This window comes from Choloepus didactylus, chromosome 17, assembly GCF_015220235.1.
Source record: "Choloepus didactylus isolate mChoDid1 chromosome 17, mChoDid1.pri, whole genome shotgun sequence".
In the NCBI taxonomy this organism is placed as follows: Eukaryota; Metazoa; Chordata; class Mammalia; order Pilosa; family Megalonychidae; genus Choloepus; species Choloepus didactylus.
The window spans coordinates 77650038-77673292 of record NC_051323.1 but is presented as its reverse complement, the minus strand read 5'-3'; the positions used below and the strand labels follow the sequence as shown (position 1 = coordinate 77673292).

The following is a 23255-nucleotide window of genomic DNA, read 5'->3' as shown; positions in this document are numbered from 1 at the left end:
CGGCCACTGCGTCCATACTCTGGACCTCCTCTGTCGGAGTCACTCAGAGCTCATAAATCTCGTTACCTCATCTTCTCAAATGCCTTTTTATCTGAAACAGCGAGGCTCAGCCTGAGCATCTTATATTCAAATGACTGCTGACGAGCTCTAAAAGGAAATCCAGTCACCGGTGATGAAATTCAGGTGCCACACCAACGCCTGCTGAACTGGGCTGGTCTAACACGTTCTAAAGGCAGCTGCACCACCGACCCCACAATCCTCAGACATGCTGAAGACACACACGTTCCAATAGTCACTTAACTGGACAAAATTACTAACTAGAGGGTAATTCCTTTTCAAATTTTAAAAGAAGACATTTTAATAAAACCTCATTTATTCAATGGTCACTTGGGGAGCAACCTTAGCTATAAAGGAAACAACAGTCAGAATTTGGAAATAACTCCAACAAATGCAGCAGCTGAGTCTGCAGGCTGGGAGGAGGTAGACGGAACTGAGCACAGGGGGCTGGCAATAAGCCTCGAGGTGCCGCGGGCCTGCACGGCGCTCCGAGCGCATCATTGTTTTCCCAGCAGTAGTAATAACTCACATTCACAACAAATACTTTGTTTATACAGTGCAACTTGTTAAGAAAGTTGTAAGATGTCATGTTGTTTTAAAAATTGTTCAAAATGCTTCAAATAATTTTGCATTTAAAGAGGTAAAAACTGCCTATTGTCAAAATTCACTTATACCTCATTTTCTAACCATGCTAGATAACCAGTGTTCTTACATACTCTTTATTTTCAAATATTTGAGATTTGTGGCATACATTTTATAAAACATTTTTTTCAAAATACCCAAAAGCAAAGAAATAAAACTGAAAATTCGATTTTTCCCTTTAAAAGGCAATACCTGAGGAAACGGAATGTCATAATCCCTGTAGAAACCAGTTCTTTTTTTACGGGAACTTTCTGTCCGGTCAACATCTGAACCAAGACTGTAGTCTGAACCGCCGTCACTAGATGGCGAATTGTGCTGAAAGGAGGGAAAAGACAAAAAAGGAACATTTACAGAAGGAAGAAATTTTAACTGATAACTAGATAAGCTTGTTTCAGTCAGAGGTTCTAACCATCAGATTATATCATCCTAGTAGACCTTGAAATATTAACTAGAAAATTCTTGCTCCAAAGGCCACCACTTCTCTAGGGTTTTCGGGGAGAAAGCATATCTTCTGGGCTCAGGGACTTTACGTCAGTATTTATGAAGCCCCAGGACTTCAAATAGAAATAATGCATCTCTATGCTACAAATTATGTTAGATTTAAGCTAATCTTACAGAAAATAAAAATTGGTTCATCACCAAAAAGGGTTCTAGAACATGAATAGAGCATGTAAAATTAAGTTTATATTTACCTAAAATGGCTTTAGAGTTCTTATTCTATTTACCAAAGCACTCCAAATTACAAGTATGAAATAGACCCAGCCCCCAAAAATAGAACAAAAGTGAAATGAAAACCACAAGTAATTGATAATGATTGACAAATATCAAGAGTAAGCTTTTTCATGTAGGAGAGCAGTTTTCAAAGAAATATCAACAATCTCCTACAACTGGTCAGAATAATTACCTTCCCAGGTTGTATACCTTCTCTAAAGAGTTCTCTAATGAAGTTGCTGACGCTGCAATTTTATCATGCTTGTAATCCCAGTATCTAGGTATAGTGCCAAGTCAGTAAAATTTCCTGAACTCAGTTGAACTCTGATGCTTTTAAAGGGAAGATTGCTTTACTCTACCTCATTCTTAAATGGTCTTTTGTGCAGGAAGACAAACTGTTTTCCTGTACTTTGTTTTTAATTCCACTGGGGTTTGTTTTTGTGGTGATGTTGATATTAATTTTGTTTTTGTTGATTTGGTAGGTGATATGAAGAAATCTTTTTATAAATATGCTGTTGAAATGTTTCACTTTAACTGTACCTAATCATTGTTGGTCAGGCTTTGAAGAAAATATTATCCCTTTAAAAAGCCAAGTTTGCTCAGTTCTAAGGAAACTTTTCACTAAAGGGATAAGAATTGCTCAAGAAGCTCAAATGAAGACACTTCATTCAGAGAAGAGAAGGTTCTGTTTAAGGGAGAAGGCTCTTCAGGCTATTCCGAAAATAAATAAATAAGACTACAACATACGGACTTTGTGGTTCACATATAATGATAAGAAGTAACCACTGACCTGAAATTAACAATTGAACTACATTAGAAATACTAGGAAATAGTCAAGTGTAATTAAAAGTTATTTAAAAATTAAAAAGAAATGGTACTTTTTTTAAAAGATGGCACACTTATTTATTCGAGAATTTGTGTTTCCTTTTTTCCCTCTATTTTAAAAATACAAACAAAAACTCAAATTGTTTGTTGCTTCAAAGTGTTTCTTTGTTTTTTGTTATTTTACCTATAATACATTGGTGGATTATTTTCTTCAATATACTTGATTGGTAAGTACTAAAGTTCAAGTCTAAATTCGTATGTCTACTACAGAACTCTTAACAAGTAGCATCAGCTTTCCTGACGGTGGGTAAAGAGGGCAATGACACATAGCTCAACGAGTAATTAGCCAGCCGGAAAGCCACTTTGTGAATGCCTTAAATATTCACATTGTGACAGAAAGAATTTAGGGACTTAGGTGAGTTCCCCCAACACACTATCCTTTTTCGCCTCTTTTGCTTTTGTGTTCTCGGAATCTGAAATATTCTTTCTCTGTGGCTAACTAGCCAATTCCTCCTGTCCTCCAAGATTTAGCCCCTCTACATTCCCAGCAGGAAGAGAATGACTTACTAAAGTACAGTAATGGCATCAATTACAATGACATTTTGGAAGATTTTATAGCAACATACAAATATTTTTCTTGTTACAGTAAGTAAGAAATGGAAAATATAAAATCAATTAAACAGTATTATCTCTAATATTAAAGCATAGAAAGAAGCATAGAAAAAAAGATAAAGGAAATGCAGTAAAATACTACTGTGGTTACTGTTGCTAGTTTAATTTTTGATAATTTTTTTCTTTTTAAATATGTCTACATTGTTTAATTTTCTTTGAATATGTAGCTTTTATCATTAAAAAAGACTTAATTATTTTTAAGACCAAATTCAAAAATTTCCTCCTCTTGGAATTTTTTTCTGACTCCCTCAATCACAAAAACTCAACAAGTGGTTTTCAGAGGCATTCTGCATGCTATTTGGGATGTTTACAAAGAGGAAGAGGCTTCTCCTACTTCTGTGTATACTACTTTGCCCTAAACATATATTCTCTTGATAAAGCACTCTCCTAAAGCTGCAGCTCTCAGGGGCTGTTAACAGCTACACCCTAGACTACTTTTCCAGTGGAAACTCTTAACTCTTTGGCTTCCCATGTATTCAGTATAGCTCCCTCCAGATATTTCATTTTTGCCTCAACTTCATTAGATCTGAATTTAAATTCACTATCTTTTTTCCTAAACTAGCTCTACCTACCTTCTGACAGCTATTACTAACAGCACCATTCTCCATGGCTAAAAATGTGGGAATCATATTTGATTACTCCCTTTCACTCTTCTCCAAGTATCCTTTTATGGCATTTCTTAGATTTATCTATTTCTCACCACTCTTAATGCCACAAACTTGGATCAGCCTCTCATCCTCCAAAACATCAAATTTCAATAGTCTTTCTAAAACAAATCCTGTACCATACAAATGATAATCTTCTATGTTGGTACATACATGAGAAAAATCTCTGGAAGACTACATACCAACTATTATCTGGGGGATGAAATGACAGGGAGCCTTCTCTTTTTATTTATTTCTCTCATGATTGAATTTTTTAAATAATTAACTTTATATTACTTTGGTAATCACAAACAAATAATACATAAATGTACTTCCATGGCCAATTAAAAAAACAAACATTCCTCAAAAAGTTAAGCATAATTACCATATGACTGTCAATTCCACTTCTAGGTACACACCCAAAGAACTAAAAACGGGCTCAAACAGACACTTACACACCCACATTCACAGCGACAATATTCACAAGAGCCAAAGGGTGTGAACAACCCAAGTGACCACCAACAGATAAAGGAGCAACAAAATGTGGTGTATCCATAAAGAGGAAAAGTTCTGATACATGTGATGACACGGCTGAACATGAAAACATTATGTGAGTGAAACAAGCCAGTCACAAAAGGACAACTATTGTATGATTCAACTTGTTTGAAACATCTAGAAGAAGCAAAATCAGAGAGAGAAAGTAGATTAGAGGTTAGCAGAGGCGGAGAGGAGGGGGAATGGGTAGTTCTTGCTTAGTGAGTGCAGAGCTTCTGTCTAAGATGCCCCTCTGTCGTGATGGAAACTCCCACACACTCTGGGTCTATTTCTGGGTCTGTGTTCTGCTCCACTGTCTATTTTTCCAAGTGCCAACCTCACACCATTTTAATTACAGAGGCTTTATTTTGCTTTCATACCTGTTAGGGTCACTCCACATATTCTTCTCTTTCAGATTTTCCTATCTATTCTCGGGTGGTGTTTTCAAAGTTATGTCCACAAATTCTTTAACCCGTCTGCCCTGTGAGCTGGACTCAGTGACTCCTAGCAACCAGAATGCGTGAGAGGTGAGGTCACGTCACCTGTGGCTTCCCTCTCAGGTGCAGTCTCTGGCCCTCGCTTGCTCTTGGACCACTCGCCTGGGGGGAGCCGGCTGACATACCACGGGGACCCCAGGCGGCCATAGCCAGGTCCACCTGGTGAGGAGCTGAGACCCACAGCAGCCCAGACGTGAGCCTGAGAGAGGGTCCTGTCCCGTTGGGCCTGGAGATGGCTATACAGTGACCTCCCGAGAGACGCTGGGCCAGAACCTCCCAGATTCCCGACGCACTGAAACTGGGAGATAATAAATTTTTATTGTTTTAAGTTTCTAAGTTTGGGATAATCTGTTGTACCACAATAGATAACTAATAGAGATTTTGGTATTTGGAAGTGGTGTGCTGCTATAAAAAGTATCTAAAATGTGGGAGGAGTTTGGGAACCAGAAGGACTTTAAGAAGAGCCTTCGTGAAAGCCTAAATTGTCTTGAATTACTGTTATTAGAAATTTGAACTAATAACAGAATTGGAAGAAGAGAAATCCTTGTTATGAAGTTGCAAAAAAATGAGCAACCCCGGTGCCTGCAGTGGTGGAAAACAGAAACTGTGCCTGAGGAAGTGGGTGCCGGCTAAGGGCTCCAATGAAATGCTCACAGTGCCTCAGGCACGCTGACTTCTTGCTGCTCATGGTAAAATGTGAGCAGAGAGAGATGAATTAAAAGGACTGTTAGACAAAAAGGAGCCAGGACTTGAGGGTTTGGAAAGTTCTCAGCCTCTCCAAGTGGCTAACAATGCACATTCAACGCTCTGTCGGGAAAGGTGGTCTGAGGATGCCACTGAGGGAGAGACCCCGGGTGCTGCCGCAGGGCGCTCCTCAGCCAGAAACGGCGGCCTTGCAGGAGATGACAGCTGTGCCTCCCAGGCCTCGCCAAGGAACAGTGGGGACACCGCCAAGCCAAAGGGCTTATACTGAAGCAATCAGTGTGTGGCTGTTACCTGGGGGTGGCCCACAGTGAGTCACAGGAGGCCCACAAAGGGTTTGAAAACCATTATCAGTAGAAACATGGCCATACTGGACAGCAAGGGGCAGGGAAAGTACAAAATGAAAAGAAGCCACTAACCCTCCCCCACTAAAATTCTAGTGGCAGGAAGCAGACTGAGAAAACCACTTAGCTGCGAATCTGTGCTGCCTTTCATGAGAAAAGGAGACTCACAGGGCAGAACCCAGAGCCCCGAGGGTGCGGCCAAGAGCCCTGGTCGTGTCCCCGTGCCCGGGAGGCTAGCCCGGAGCCAGCCGCAGGAGAGGCCCCGCTGGTGAGCCATTACTCGACTTGGAAAAGTTCTGTGAAACATCTGCCTCTGCGCTTCTTAGTAGGGGACGTTTTACACTACCTTCTCCAACAGACTCGTTGATTCTTTGCAACAGATTTTGTTAAGTAGCAATTTTCAACAAAATTACCCATTTCATCTTGGTCTTCATACTCACTTTCATAGAATTCTACAATTAAGCCTTTAATAGTTTTAATAGTTATTGCACACACACCCCATCTCTAATCTTATTTATGCTTTCCCTGTTTTCTTGACTAGGTTGGCCAATGATTTGTATATGCTATTGATTTTTTTTTAATTACCACCAGTTTTCCATTCTAACTCATTAGCTCTGCTTTGTAACTTTATTAATTCCCTTTTCCCTTTTTTTCTTTTGTTTTGCTTTATTGTTTTTCTATCTTTTCAAGTTGGATGAGTAATTCACTTTTTTTCATTTTTGTTGCTATGGATATTTAATACTATAATACTATACATATTTCTCTGACAATTACTTTAGCTATATTCTATACATACTGGTATGTCAAGATTTTATCATCATCATCTTCATGATATTCTGCAGTTTTAACCTGTATTTCCCCTATGTTCAACAGGCTGCTCCAACAGAAAGGCCTTTTTGTTTCCTGACTTTGTTATTAATGTCTAATTTTATTGCATTGTAGTTTGAGATGGTTCTTTCTTCTATTTCTATTGTATTGAATTAATTGGGTATTTCTTTGTGGGCTCTGATATGGTCAGTGTTCATATTCCAGCTATATTTGAGAGGACTCTGTATTCTCAGGATTCAGAGTTTAATATATATTTACAGTATCTCCACAATATCCTTACTCCCTTTCTATTCACTTGACTGAGCTCTTTGGAATAAGACATTTCTCCTATTATTAGTGTGCTCTTACCTGTTTCTTCTAGCACCTGTTGCTTCTGCTCTATGAAACTTGCTGTGTTTGGGGGTATACAATATCAATGACATCTTCATTGTGAATTGTAACCGTTAACATTATAAACGCCCTTCTTGGTTGCTTTCAATGCCTTTTTGAGCTGAATTTGACTTTTTCAGATATCAACACTGTGACTTTCACTTTTCTTTCTTTGCATTTGGCTGGTATAGCTTTATCCACTTTTTTTTTTTAATCTTTCTCTTGAACATAGCTTAGGGTTGTATTTTGAATTGTTGGAGAGTACTTTTTATATTTAGGAAAGCTTGTATTTTTGGTTCAGTAATTTCCTTTTCAATGATACTACCTTTATCCAATAATCTAGTCCTCTTCCCTTTTTCACCTACTATTTGTTTGCTGACAGGAGCAATGGTGAATTTAAGTAGTAACCTCTTTTCCTTCCTCTCTGTCATTTCCATGATAATTTGAATATCCTTTTACTCTCAGTTAATAACTATAAGACAATCAGCAAGCCTATTCTGCTTACCATATACTCTTTCTCTTCCTGAAATTTTTTTACAGTTGTAATGTTCCAGTACATAACACAAGGCCCCCTTTACGTTAACCATTTAGTCTTTTACAAGTAACACATCTGTATGTACATAGATCTTTCCCTCTCTCTCACTCACTCATTCCAATCACTTTGGTTATCTAATTGGTTTTCTAGTATATTCTATAGGAAGGCTCATGGGAACAATATTTCCTTAGTTCTCATATGTACTGTTTGTCTGAGGTCTTTTTATTTGAAGATCAGTATTTAAATGGATATAAAATCCATGGCATATTGTTTATTTCCTTGAGTATCTTATTTAAATATGTTACTTCATTATCTCCTTGCATAACATTTTTTTTCCCTTTAAAATTGCTGTGAAAAGGATTTCTGTAAAACAGTCAATTTTTACCACAATGGCATAAAGTTTTGATGTCAAAAATTTTTTATATAAATCTGATTTTCCTTTCTTAATAAGGTACCTGGTCTTTTTGCCTGGGTGATCACAGGATCCCCACTCCCAATTCTATATATGCTGTTTGGTCACAGCTTGTATCGTATGTTTAATTTTTATCACTTTAAAATATTAGGTTAAATTTTTCCCATGTTTTGTAAGCATTCCTTCTTTTCTGAAAGAATATTACTCTCTCCATTATAATAATTTATATGGGATGTGACTATGATCCTATCCTGCTGCTCACGTGTGAGAGGGGAGGGGGCCAGGACAGCTCTGCTGGCTTCAGTCTCTAGGATTACTGCTCCTGTAGTTTCATGAAGTGGACTTTCTGAGACACGCTCCTCTTCTCCCTTACCCTGACCACTGCTTTTTGTCCTGACCACTGCTTTCCTTGTCCCCTAGTATGTCTGCCCTCTCAACTTGGACTGTATTCCCAGAAGCCACCTCCTCACTGCCGGACTCTGCCCTGGAAGAGGGACCCTGGTTGGTCAGGGTTCGCTGTGCATGGGCCCGGAGAGCCCCAACATCCCCGTTATCCTGGGTCCCTTTGTTCTCACCTGTGAACCCGGGCTGGTGAAGCCCCTCCCAGTTTCTGCTGCTTTTCTCTGATTGGCCCATGCGCTTTCCATTTTGAGTGGGGACCCCTCCCTCTGGGATGAGTATCTGTTGGCAACTTGTTTTCTGGAAGCCCCTTGGCCTTCCCTCTGCTTCTTCCTGCACAGCTGCTTACTCGACGCTGGTCTTGTTTTCTGCAGTTTGGCCGTATCCATTTGTATTTTTGAGGCTTGTAGGGATAACTTGCTACTTCGTTTTTTTATAGATGTTGTCAGTGGGTTTTGGCTTTGCTATCCTAGTTACTCTGTTTTCATAGGGGGAATTCAGGAAGCTTCAAATGACCCCAACCCTGCTGCTAACCTCTCCCTGATTAATCTGTCAGCACAGGTCCCCCTTCTCTACCCTATTGTTTCCGTGATGCATTTGTTTTTTATTTATTGTCTCCCTCCTTCCCATTTGGATGTAATCTCCAGTAAGGGCAGAGGCTTTGTGCCCCTCACCGTATGGGCCTCGCCTCTGGTGGGGAGGCTTCCGCAGCAAGGCCCTGTAGTATAGAGGAGTGAAAAAAGCACAGACCCAGGGACAGCGACACTGCTGCTGATCGGATCTGCAGAGAAGAAAGCTTTCCCTCCTGGACCTCTCAATGTCCTTGCAAATGATCTTCCCTAAACTAAAAAGATTATTTTAATCTGCATTAAAAGTTACCTGGATTATTTTTAAATCTTTATTTTAGAATAATTCATTTAATCTTTATGTTCAGAAAATCTATTAATCATATTAATAAAAATCTAATTCACAGATTTTTATAAGAAACTAGGAAATGATTTATACGTTCTAGTTTTCAGAATCTTACATTTCACAGAAATTTACCAAGAATAAAATGTAGATTCTAACTAACCTTGTGTTTCTCACGTTTTCTCCTTTTGGATTTTTTCTTCTCTCTTTCTTTCTTATGTTTTTTTCTTGATTTTCGGTAGGCTTTCTCACTTTTCTGCTTTTCATCCTCTTTTGTTTCCTTTTCTTGTGTTTCTTCATATCCTCCATCATCTATTTCACCATCTTCTAATTCCCCATCTTCTCTGCAGAAGATAATGACAACTTTAATTTTCAAATGTAAATTCTAAAATAAATCTTATAAAAAAAACATTTTCAAAAGAAAAAAGCCCATACCAAGAATTTAAGTTAGATTCATTTAGGTCAGGGATTGGTAAACTTTTTCTGTAAGAGCAAGATAGTAAATATCTTAGGTTTGTGTTGCAAATTCTTCTTCTTTTTTTATTCTTACAATCTTTTAAAAATATAAGAACCATTCTCAGCAGCCAAAGTTTGCTGAACTGTGATTTAGATAAAGATCACTCTCACAAAATGAATGAATGCATGCATCCAGTGTCATCCCAAAGTACTGCAATAGTTACCATCTACAAAAGTACCTTCAAAACGGAAGTTAAACTAAAATACTTCAGGACATAAACACTCTAACTACTGAAAGGGATTTTTAACTTAATGGCCCATAGACAGTTATGAATAGCTTTAAAATAGAACAAATCTATTGTTAATTCTCAGCAACAAAGTAAACTTAAACAGGTAAACAAATTTCAATATGTAGATATTTAACAAAACTCCAGCCACAAAAGGAAAATAGTAGATTCCTCAACTGAACCTGTAAAAAATATTCTTAATAAAACCATAAATCTAATTCCACTTTACAAATACTAGTATCTTTACTATTATGGAGGCTGAATTCTAGAAACAGACTGACTTTCTATTGATTATGCCAGTTTCATACATAGTTATAGAAGGCAAAAATATTCATTAATAGTATTATAAATGCAAATTAACCACCTGATATATATAAAATAAGTTTAACATTTAATCATCCTTCAGTAACACTACAGTTTGAAAAAATACATACTAAAAATAGTAGGCACACTGTGGTGCAGAAAGACAAATGTCTTTGTATGACCAATAGCAAACAAGACAACCAAACTATGGTGTGTGCATTTTTTAGATAATTTAAAATTAATAGGAATGTTTCATTTCTAAAATGCAAAACTGATCATGTCACTCTCTTACTAAAAATCCTCAGTGATGATATGTCTGGGTTTTGTTGAGTTCAGCTTCTTGCTCTGGGGCCTCTCTCTCTCTCTCTCTACTCATTCCACTTATAAAGGACTACAGTAATAGCATTAAGACCCATCCTGAATGAAGTGGGCCACACCTTAACTGAAGTAGTCTCATCAAAAGTCCTACTTTCAATGGGTCCACACCCACAGGAATGGATTCCATTTAAGAATATGTTTTTCTGAAGTGCATACAGCTTCACACCACCACAGCACTTTAATGAAAAGTTCTGAGCTTTTATAGAACTATAAAATCTCATGGCCCAAGAGAAATTAGTGCAGATATTCACCAAAAGACAAGTATAAGAATGTTCATAGCAGCTTTAGCCATAAGACTAAAAACTTGGAAACAATCCAGATCTCCATCAACAGGTAAAGGGACAGATTAGTTGTGGTGTGTGTATATAGATATATAAGAAGTAGCCACTGCTGCATATAACAATATGGTCTTAGAGACATAATGATAGCAAAAGAAGCCAAACACAAGAAAATACTGTATGATTTCATTTCTGTGCATTTCAAAAACAGGCAAAACTAACCCATGGTACAGAAATCAGGATAGTGATTATCTCTGGGGGCGAGAGGTGAGGGGTATGCAACTAAAAGGAGCTACTAAGGCATCCTCTGTAGTGCTGAAATATTCTGTATATTGATATGCCTGATAGTGAAACTATATACACATATATATGGATATAAAAGTAATCACACTGTACACTTAAGAATTGTGAACTTTACTGTGTATATTTATACCATGATAACATTTAAAAAAAAAAACAAAACTTACGGGCTTTTATCTTCTCTTGTACCACCTCTTTCCTCCAACTTTTTATGCTCTTTAAAGCATAAAAATTGTTATATGTTTTTTTTTTTCTATTTTAGAGAAGTTGTGGGTTTAGAGAGCCATCATGCATGAAAGACAGGATTCTCATACACCACCCCACCACCAACAATTTGCATTGGTGTGGAACATTTGTTACAGTTGATGAAAAAACATTTTTATAATTGTACTATTAACTATAGTCCATGGTTTAACTTAAGGTTCACTGTTTGTGGAGTGTAGTTCCATGGATTCTTTTTTAAATTCTGTAACTATATATATATATATATTTAACTATATATACATATATATATATACAATCCAACATTTCCCCTTCTAATTGCATTCAGATATACATTTCAGTCTGTTAACTGCGTTCACGTTGTGCTGCCATCACCTCCATGCATTACCAGAACATTTCTCCCACTCGAAACAAGAAGCCTGTCCACTGTAAGCCTAACATCACATTCCCTATCCCACACCCCTGCTAACCTCTATTCTAGATTCTGAGTCTCCTGAGTTTGCTTATTCTAATTGTTTCAAATCAGTGAGATCATACACTATTCGTCCTTTTGTGTCTTGCTTATTTCACTCAACTTGGTATCTTCAAGATTCATCCATGTTGTCGCACGTATCAAGACTTCATTGTTTTTATGGCTGAATAATATCCCATTGTATGTATATACCATATTTTATTTATCTATCCATCCACTGATAGACACTTGGGTTGCTTCCATCGTTTGGTAATTGTGCGCAATGCTGCTGTGAACATCGGTCTGCAAATATCTTTTCAAGTCTCTGCTTTCAATTCTTTTGGGTATATTCTGGCTAGTGTCTTCCACAATGGCTGCATCACTTTGCACTGCCACCAGGAATGAATGGGCATTCCTATTTCTCCGCATCCTATCCAACGCTTGTTATTTTCTCTTCTTTTAAAAGCAGCCATTCTAATGGGCATGAAATAGTTATCTCATGGTGGTTTTGATTTGCATCAAAACCTGATGGCTAATAATGTTGAGTATGTTTTCATGTGCTTTCTGGCCACTTGAAGATCTTCTCTGGAGAGATGTCTATTCAAGTCTTTTGCCCATTGTTTAACTGGTGGTTTGTCTTTTTGTTTTTAAGTTGAAAGATTTCTTTCTATATTCTGGATAGTAAACCCTTATCAGGTATGGTTCCCAAATATTTTCTCCCATGGTGTAGGCTGTGATGTAACTTTCATGATAAAGTCCTTTGAGGAATAGAAGTTTTTAATTTTGATGAGGTCCCAACTGTCTATTTTTCTTTTGTTGCTTGTGCTTTGGGTGTAAAGTCTAAGAAACCACTGCCTAACACAAGATCCTGAAAAGTTTCCCTATGTTTTCTTTTGGGAGTTAAATAGTTCTAATTCTTATCTTTAGGTCTCTGATCCACTTTGAATTGATTTTGTATATGGTGTAAGTTAGCCCCCCCCCCATTTTTTTTTGCAAATGGAGATCCAGTTACCCCAGAAGCATTTGTTGAGGAGACTATTCTTTCCCAAATGAGTCATCTTTGCCCCCTTGTCAGAAATCAGCTGGCTATAAATGTGAGGGTTGATTTCTGAGCTCTCAATTGGATTCCATTGGTCTGTATGTCTGTCCTTGTGCCAGTTCCATGTTGTTTTATTCCCATGCTTGGTAATCAGTTTTAAGATTGGAAAGTGTCAGTATTAAGTCCTCCAACTTCATTCTACTTTTTCAAGATGGTTTCAGCTATTTGGGGCCTTTTACCCATCCATATAAATTTGATGATTGGCTTTTCTATTTCTTCAAAGAAACTTGTTGGAATTTTAACTGGAATTGCATGGAATCTATAAATTGCTTTGGGTAGGATTGGTATCTTCACAATATTTAGTCCTCCAATCCATGAACACGGAATGTTCTTCCATTTATTTAAGTTGTCTTTGACTTCTTTTAGCAATGTATTGTAATTGTCTATGTACAAATCCTTTACATCCTTCATTAGTTTTATTCCTAGGTATTTGATTCCTTTAAGTTGCTGTTTTGAATGTACTTTTTTCTTGATTTCTTATTCCCATTGTTCATTGTTTGTATATAAAAACACTACTGATTTTTGGGTGTTGACCTTGTACCCCACCACTTTGCTGAATTCACTTTTTAGCTCAAGGAGCTTTGCTGTGGATTTTCTGTATAAGGGATCATATCATTTGCAAATAGAGAAAGTTTTACTAATTCCTTTCCAGTTTTGGTGCCTTTTATTTCTGTTTCTTGCCTAATTGTTCTTCTAGTACAAGGTTGAATAACAGTGGTGACAATGGGCTTCCTTGTCTTGTTCCTGGACTTAGAAAGAAAGCTTCCAGTCTTTCACTGTTGAGTATAATGTTAGCTGAGGGCTTTTCATGCATGTCCTTATCATGATGAGGAAGTTTCCTTCTATTTCTAATGATCAAAGTGTTTTTATCAAAAAAGGGTGCTGGATTTTGTCAAATGACTTTTCTGCTCAATTGAGATGATCATGTGGTGTTTTTCATTCATTTTGTTAATGTGTATTACATCAGTTGATTTTCTTATGTTGAACCACCTTTGCATACCAGGGATAAATCCCACTTGATCACGGGGTATAATTCTTTTAATATGCTGTTAGATTCAGTTTCTAGTATTTAATTGGGAATTTTTGCATCCATATTGATAAGAGATACTGGTCCATAGTTTTCTTTTCTTGTATTATCTTTATTTGGCTTTGGTATGAGGGTGAGATTGGCCACGCAGAAAGAAGAAGGGAGTCTTTCCTCCTCTTCAACTTTTTGGAAGAGTTTGAGCAGAACTGGAGTTAGGTCTTCTTGGAATGTTTGGTAGAATTCCACTGTGAAGCCATCTGGTCCTGGGCTTTTCTTTCATGGCAGGTTTTTGATAACTCAATTAATCTCTACTAATAATTGGTTTGCTGAGACCTTCTATGTCTTAAGTCAATGTAGGTAGTTTGTGTGTTTCTAAGAATTTGTCCATTTCTTCTAGGTGTTCTAATTTATTGGCACACAGTTGTTCAGAGTATCCTCTTGTGTTTTTTTTTAAATTTTATTTTGAAATAAATTCAAACTTACAGGAACAGTTGCAGAAACAATACAAACCCCATACACAGAACACCAGCATACCCTGACCCCCCTCTCCCGATACCCCGATCCACTAACTTTAATATCCTGTCACACCACTATTTCTTTCTTTCCCTCCCTCCCTCCCTCCCAATCTATCATCCATCATCTATTGCTCTGTTTACTGAACATATGAGAGCAAGCTGCACACATCCTTGAACAAACAATATAATTCACATATACATTTCCCATGAACAAGAACATTCTTTTATGCAATTCCATTAAGCACACCTAAGAAGTTCAAGAAATTCAACATTGATACAAAGCTTACATTCTATATTTCATTTTTTTTTTCTTATGTCCCAACTGTGTCCCTTTGAGCCTCCTGTCCTCCATCCTCAGACCCTATCCAGGATCATCCTTGGCATTTAATTGTCATTATCTATTTAGACTGTCTTTTTTTTTTTTTCTTTCCAATTGTGGAAACATATATACAGCCTAAATCTTCCCATTCCACCCCCTCCCTAGCATTCCATTAGTGGGATTAATCACATTTAGAATGTTGCAATGCCATCACCTTCCCACCATCCATTACTAGAAATTTCTCTTCAACCCAACAGCAACCCTACACTCATTTCTTAACTCCCCATTGCCCCTTCCCCCACTTCTCGTAACTCATACTCTACTTTTCATCTCTATGGTCAAATTCTCTGATACTTTCTTTGTGTTTACCGTGGGGCTTAAATTTAACATCTTAAATCTATAACAATCTTGTTTTTCTTTGATACCAACTTAACTTCAATAGGACACATAAATTATGTTCCTATACTCCTCCATTCACCCACCTTTATGTAGTTCTTGTCAAAAATTACATATTTTATATTGAGTCCAAAACCACTGGTTTAACATTACACTTTATGTATTTTAGATCCTGTGGGAAGTAAATAGTGGAGTTACAAATCAAAAATACAGTAGTATTGGTATTTATATTTACCATGTGATCTTTACTGGAAATCTTTATTTCTTCATGTGGTTTCAGTCAATTGTTTAGTGTCCCTTCCTTGCAGCCTGCACAATTCCTTTTAGCATTTCTTACAGGACTGATCTACTGGTGATGAAGTCCCTCAGCTTTTATTATATGGGAATGTTTTCCTCTCCCCCTCATTTTTACCCTCCAGGTGTTTGTGAATTTTCTAAATCTCTGATGGTTATTGACTTCTAATTGTATTCCATTGTGATCAGAGAATGGCTTTGAATAAATTCAATTTTTTTAAATTTATTGAGGCTTGTTTTATGTCCCAGCATATGGTCTATTCTGAGAAAGATCTGTGATCACTAGAGAAGAATGTGTGTCCTGGTGATTTGGGATGTAATGTTCTATACATGTCTGTGAAATTTAATCTCTCTCTCTCCTTTCTTTATTTCTTTGTTGGTAGGGCTCCCTTTAGTATCTGAAGTAGGGCAGGTCTTTTATTAGTAAAATCTCTCACAATTTGTCTGTGAAAAATTTAAGCTCTCCCTCAAATTTGAAGGAGAGTATTACTGGATAAAATATTCTTGGTTGGAAACTTTTCTCTCACAGAATTTTAAATATGTCATGCCACTGCCTTTTTGCCTCCATGGTGGCTGCTGAGTAGTCACAACTTAGTCTTATGTTGTTTCCTTTGTATGTGGTGAATTGCTTTTCTCTTGCTGCTTTCAGAACTTGCTCCTTCTCTTCAGTATTTGAGAGTCTGATCAGAATATGTCTCAGAGTGGGTTTATTTGGATTTATTCTATTTGGAGTTCGCTGGGCATTTATGCTTTGTGTATTTATATTGTGTAGAAGGTTTGGGAAGTTTTCCCCAACAATTTCTTTGAATATTCTTTCTAGACCTTTACCCTTCTCTTCCCTTTCTGGGACACCAATGACTCTTAAATTTGGATGTTTTATTTTATCTATCATATCCCTGAGATCCATTTCAATTTTTTCATTTTTTTCCCCATTCTTTCTTTTCTTCTTTCATTTTCCATTCTATGGTCCTCGAGGATGCTGAGTCATTGTTCAGCTTCCTCTAGTATTGTACTATGAGTATCCAGAATCTTTTTAATTTGGTCAACAGTTTCTTTTATTTCCATAAGATCATCTTTTTTTTAATTTACTCTTGCAAGTTTTTCTTTATGCTCTTCCAGGGTCTTCTTCATGTCCTTTATATCCTGTACCACGCTCTCGTTGTTTTTCTTTAGTTGTTTGATAAATTGCTCCAAGTACTGTGTCTCCTCTGATTTTTTGATTTGGGTGTTTGGGTTTGGGTTCCCCATATCATCTGGTTTTATCATATACTTTAAAATTCTCTGTTGTTTTTGGCCTCTTGGCATTTGCTTTACTTGATAGGGTTCTTTCAGAATATGAAAAACACCAATCTCTAATTTGTCATATCTACAGCTTGGTGGTGTACACTTTAACTAACCAGCAGATGGCGTCCATGAGTCACCTATTCCCCTCAAGTCAGTTCTCCCCAACTTTGTCTTTGTGGTGTGTGGAGGTCTGGTTCTTGTGGGGTTCAACTGGTGCACCAAGCTTGGGTGTGCTGTTGGTGCTGCCTGCCCTGAATGTGGGGCGTGTGTCTGAGCAGTTAGGGAGGCAGGGCAACTTTAATAATTAAACCTCCCAGGTGTTCCCAGAGATTTAAGGCTGTTTCAAGAGTCTAAGCCTTCATTTCAGTCTTTCCACTGATTGTCTCTAGCGCTGACCCACAAGTCCTTGGTATTGGTGTAGGGTCCCTGGGATTTCCGAGCGGGTCCCCCTTCTCAGCTGTGCTCTTCCAGGACCTCTGCTGAGGGAAAGCTGTGCCACGTCACAAGTGTGCGCCGGCCCTCCAGGGAAGCCCTGGGCCGCCAGGCCGTGCAGGGGCATTCCCAGCCTGCTACAAAGATGGTTGAATGGAGCGTGTTAATTTCCCCCTTTTTGCACAGCTCTGCCTTCCCAGCTCCAGGACAATTAGCTGTGGGTGCACTAAAGGCCACTGTCCATGGCCAATATTGTGGCTTGTGCACGGTGCTGTGGGAAACACTCCCCATCACACTGGGACCCCTGGCGCGGCTCTGGGCTGTGGCTCCGTCCCCGGGCAGGAGCGTCCCCAGCCCACCAGGGAGATGGCTTCCCCTTTTGGCTCCCCTCTGCCCTCCTGGCTCCAGGGCAATCAGCAGCGGGTGTGGGAAGGGCTATCTTCTATGCCAGATACCGAGGTGTTGGCACAGCCTGTTCCTGCCATGCCCCACCATGCGGTTCTTGCTGCCGTATCTGCAGCCACTCCCAGGTTTTTTTTTTTTTTTTTAAAAGAACCAGTCCATCTCAAAACGCCAACCCATGGTTCCCCACACCGCAGTGCAGCCGCCGGACTTTCAGCCAGCTCACTCACTCGTTTCAGAATGCAGACTCCTGGTTTCACCAAATGCACGGTCCCTGTGGATACAGCAGACCTTGTCTGGCTGGTGCATCACTGGAACTGATGTTCTGGGCCACTCTCTGGCTTTTATCCAGTATTTTTTACAGAGGTGTTTTTCTGCCCTGTCTCACCTAGCCGCCACCTTAGGTTCTCTCTCATAGTATCCTCTTGCAGTCATTTTTATTTAGTGGGTTGGTAGTAATGTCCCCCTTTTCATTTCTGATTTTCATTCTGTGTATCCTGTCTCTTTTTTTCTTTGCCAGTCTAGTTAGTGATTTGTCAATTTTATCGAACTTCTCTAAGAACTCACTTTTGGTTTTGATGATTTTATTGTTTTTTTGTTGTTGTTGTTATTTTCAGTTTCATTTATCTCTACTCTAAACTTTGCTGTTTCCTTCTTCTGCTCACTTTCTCTAGTTTTTCACATTTTGAGTCTAGATTTCTGATTTGAAATCTTTCTTCTTTTGTAACATAAGCATTTAGAGCTATAAATTTCCCTCTCAGCACTACTTTTGCTGCATCCGATAAGTTTTCATTATTTTCATTTTCATTCACCTCCAGATATTTCCTAATTTTGCTTCTGAATTCCTATTTAACCCACTGGTTGTTTACATGTATGTTGTTTAATTTCCAACTATTTGTGAATCTTCCATTTCTCCCTCTGTTACGGATTTCTAGCTTCATTCCATTGTGCTGGAGAAGATACATTATACAATTTCAACATTTTTGAATTTATTGAGACTTGTTTTTTGATCTAGCATATGTCTATGTGGTGAATAATCTATGTTCACTCAAGAATAATGCGGACGGGGCGGGGCAAGATGGCGGAGTGGTGAGGTGTAGGTTTTAGTTACTCCTCCAGGGCAGTAGGTAGGACCAGGAACTGCGTGGACCAGACACTGAAGAGCAATTTGACTTTAGGCATACTTCATACAACACTCACAAACGCGTGGAGCAGCTGAGATCAACGAAATCTGTTGTTCTTGCGGCCAGGGGACCTGTGCCCCTCCCTGCCAGTCTCAGTCCCGTGTGAGGAGGGGCCATTGGTGCTGGGAACGAGGAGGGAGAACTGCAGTTGCGGCTCTTATTGAAAACTTGAGACTGCTGATCCAAACTCCAAATGTAGATAGACTGAGACCAGACACCGGAGAATCTGGGTGCAGCCAGCCGGCAGAGAGGAGATAGGGCTAGAAAAAACAGCAAAAACAAAACAAAACAAAAAAAAAAAACAAACCCAAAAATAAAAACAGAGACTTTTTGGAGTTCTGGTGAACATAGAACGGAGAAGGGCAGGGCTCAAACAGAGTCAGGCTCATATGCAAATCCAGAGGGTGAGTTTCCTTGTCTGAAGAGCCAGTTTCTCTGCTTTCTTGATTGTTCCTTAATTGCCCTAATCTCCTTGTCTCTTAGCATTTCAATAGCCCATTAGATCTGCAAGGAGGGCCTTTGTTTTTTTTTTTTTTTTTATCTTTTTCTAAAACAATTACTCTAAGAAGCCCATTACAGAAAGCCTAAAAGACTTGCAATTTGGGCCCAGACAAGATCAGAGCTAAAAGAGCTCTGAGACACAAGGCAATAAGTCCAGTGACTGAGAAAATTCGCTAAACACCACAACTTCCCAAGAAAAGGGGGTCGTCCCCTTACAGCCATCTTCCCAGTGGGCTGGGAACACTCCTGCCCAACGCCAGCACCACAGCCCAGAGCTGCCCAAACAACCCAGTGTGACAGGAAGTGTTTCCAACAACACACACACACAACACAATATCGGGCATGGACATTAGCCTTTCCCACACCCTCAGCTAATTGTCCTGGAGCTGGGAAGGCGGAGCTGTGTGTAAAGGGGGAAATTAACACACCCCATTCAGCCATCCTTTCAGCAGACTGGGAACGCCCCTACGCAGCCCTGCAGCCCAGAACTGCCCTGGGGGGACGGCGCTCACCTGTGACGTAGCACAGTCGTCCCTCAGCAGAGGACCTGGGAGTGCATGGCCTGGAAGAGGGACCTACTCACAAGTCCCAGGGACCATACGCCAATACCAAGGACTTGTGGGTCAGCAGCAGAGACAAACTGTGGCAAGACTCAACTGAAGGATTAGACTATTGCAGCAGCTTTCAATCTCCAGGACCACCTGGGAGATATGATGATTAAAGCCGCCCCCTTCCCTAACCGCTCAGACACATGCCCCATATGCAGGACGGGCAACACCAACTACACATGCAAGCTTAGTGCACCAACTGGACCCCACAACACTCAGACCCCCACTCACCACAAAGACAAAGTGGGTGTGCCGGTTTGAATGTATTATGTCCCCCAGAAAAAAGCCATATTCTTTGGTGCAATCTTGTGGGGCAGACATAATAGTGGGGATTAAGTTGGAACGTTTGAATTAGGTTGTTTGCATGGAGATGCGCCCCACCCAACTGTGGAAGATAACTGATGGGATATTTCTGTGGAGGCGTGGCCCCACCCATTCGGGGTGGGCCTTGATCAGTGGAGCCATATAAATGAGCTGGCTCAAGGAGAGGAAAGGGAGTGCAGCTGTGAGTGACGTTTTGAAGAAGAGCAAGCTTGCTAGAGAGGCATGTCCTGGGAGAAAGCCATTTTGAAACCAGAACTTTGGAGCAGATGCCAGCCACGTGCCTTCCCAGCTAACAGAGGTTTTCCGGACGCCATTTGCCATCCTCCAGTGAAGGTACCTGATTACTGATGTGTTACCTTGGACACTTTATGGCCTTAAGACTGTAACTGTGTAGCCAAATAAACCCCCTTTTTATAAAAGCCAGTCCATCTCTGGTGTTTTGCATTCTGCAGCATTAGCAAACTAGAACAGTGGGGGAGAACTGGCTTGAGGGGAATAGGTGGCTTGTGGATGCCACCTGCTCATTAGTTAGAGAAAGTGTACTCCACGAAGCTGTAGATCTGACAAATTAGAGATAAGGGTTTGAATCAGTCTGCATATCCTAAAAGAATCCTATCAAGTTAAGCAAATGCCAAGAGGCCAAAAACAACAGAAAATTTTAAAGCATATGAAAAAACCAGACGATATGGATAACCCAAATCCAAACACCAAAATCAAAAGATCAGAGGAGACACAATACTTGGAGCAATTAATCAAAGAACTAAGGATGAACAATGAGAGCATGGCACAGGATATAAAGGACATGAAGAAGAGCATGGCACAGGATATAAAGGACATGAAGAAGACCCTAGAAGAGCATACAGAAGAAATTTCAAAAGTAAATAAAAATACAGATGATCTTATTGAAATAAAAGAAACTGTTGACCAAATTAAAAAGATTCTGGATACTCATAGAACAAGACTAGAGGAAGATGAGCAATCAGTGACCTGGAGGATGACAGAACGGAAAATGAAAGAACAAAAGAAAGAACGGGGAAAAAATCGAAAAACTCAAAATGGACCTCAGGGATATGATAGATAATATAAAATGTCCAAATATAAGACTCATTGGTGTCCCAAAAGGCGAAGAGAAGGGTAAAGGTCTAGGAAGAGGATTCAAAGAAATTGTCGGGGAAAACTTCCCAAATCCTATTAACACCATACATACATAAATTGTAAATGCTCAGCAAACTCCAAATAGAATAAATCCAAATAAACCCACTCCAAGACATATTCTGATCAGACTCTCAAACACTAAAGAGAAGGAGCAAGTTCTGAAAGCAGCAAGAGAAAAGCAATTCACCACATCCAAAGGAAACAGCATAAGACTAATAGTGATTACTCAGCAGCCACCATGGAGGCAAGAAGGCAGTGGCATGACGTATTTAAAACTCTGAGAGAGAAAAATTGCCAACCAAGAATATTTTATCCAGCAAAGCTCTCCTTCAAATTTGAGGGAGAGCTTAAATTTTTCACAGACAAACAAATGCTGAGAGAATTTGCTAACCAGAGACCTGCCCTACTTCAGATACTAAAGGGAGCCCTACAGACAGAGAAACAAAGAAAGGAGAGAGAGATATGGAGAAAGGTTTAGTACTAAAGAGATTCAGTATGGGTACGTCAAAGGACATTAAGAGAGAGAGGGAAAAAATATATCTGATAAACATAAGCCAAAGGATAAGATGGCTGTTTCAAGAAATGCCTTCACAGTAATAACACTGAATGTAAATAGATTAAAATCCCCAATCAAAAGATATAGATTGGCCGAATGGATTAGAAAAAATGAACCATCAATATGTTGCATACAAGAGACTCATCTTAGACACAGGGACACAAAGAAATTGAAAGTGAAAGGATGGAAAAAAATCTTTCATACAAGCTACAGCCAAAAGAAAGCAGGAGTAGCAATATTAATCTCAGATCAAATAGACTTTAAATGCAAGGATTTTATGAGAGACAAAAAAGGCCACTAATACTAATAAAAGAGGCAATTCAACAAGAAACAATAAGAATCATAAATATTTATGCACCCAATCATGGTACCATAAAATACATGAGACAAACACTGGCAAAACTAAAGGAAGCAATTGATGTTTCCACAATTGTGGGAAACTGCAACACATCACTCTCTCTTATAGATAGATCAACCAGACAGAAGACCAATAAGGAAACTGAAAACCTAAACAATCTGATAAATGAATTGGATTTAACAGACATATACAGAACACTACATCCCAAATCACCAGGATACACATTCTTCTCTAGTGCTCACGGAACTTTATCCAGAATAGATCATATGCTGGGACATAAAACAAGCCTCAGTAAATTTAAAAAATTTGAAATTATTCAAAACACATTCTCTGACCACAATGGAATAGAATTAGAAGTCAATAACCATCAGAGATTTAGAAAATTCACAAATACCTGGAGGTTAAACAACACGCTCATAAAGAGTCAGTGGGTTAAAGAAGAAATAGCAAGAGAAATTGCTAAATACATAGAGACGAATGAAAATGAGAACACAACATATCAAAACCTATGGGATGCAGCAAAAGCAGTACTGAGGGGGAAATTATAGCACTAAATGCATACATTAAAAAGGAAGAAAGAGCTAAAATCAAAGAACCAATGGATCAACTGAAGAAGCTAGAAAATGAACAGCAAACCAATCCTAAACCAAGTAGAAGAAAAGAAATAACAAGGATTAAAGCAGAATAAATGACATAGAGAACAAAAAAACAATAGAGAGAATAAATAACACCAAAAGTTGGTTCTTTAAGATCAACAAGATTGACAAGCCCCTAGCTAGACTGACAAAATCAAAAAGAGAAGATGCATATAAACAAAATAATGAATGAGAAAGGTGACATTACTGAGGATCCTGAATAAATTAAAAAAATTATAAGAGGATACTATGAACAACTGTATGCCAACAAACTGGATAATGTAGAGGAAATGGACAATTTCCTGGAAACATATGAACAACCTAGACTGACCAGAGAAGAAATAGAAGACCTCAACCAACCAACCACAAGCAAGGAGATCCAATTAGGCATCAAAAAGTTTCCCACAAATA

General features: G+C 38.8%; 1 protein-coding gene across 2 annotated transcripts in view; it reads right to left on the bottom strand.

The window, feature by feature from the left end:
- ZC3H6 (zinc finger CCCH-type containing 6) overlaps positions 1–23255 on the bottom strand; it is a 94845-nt gene that overhangs the window by 42697 nt on the left and 28893 nt on the right. For both annotated transcript variants that reach the window (XM_037807646.1, XM_037807647.1), the window contains exons 2-3: positions 9244–9424; positions 892–1014 (exon numbers count right to left, since the gene is read on the bottom strand). In XM_037807646.1, coding sequence (XP_037663574.1) covers positions 892–1014; positions 9244–9424 — 304 coding nt within the window. The remainder of the gene's footprint in view (positions 1–891; positions 1015–9243; positions 9425–23255) is intronic.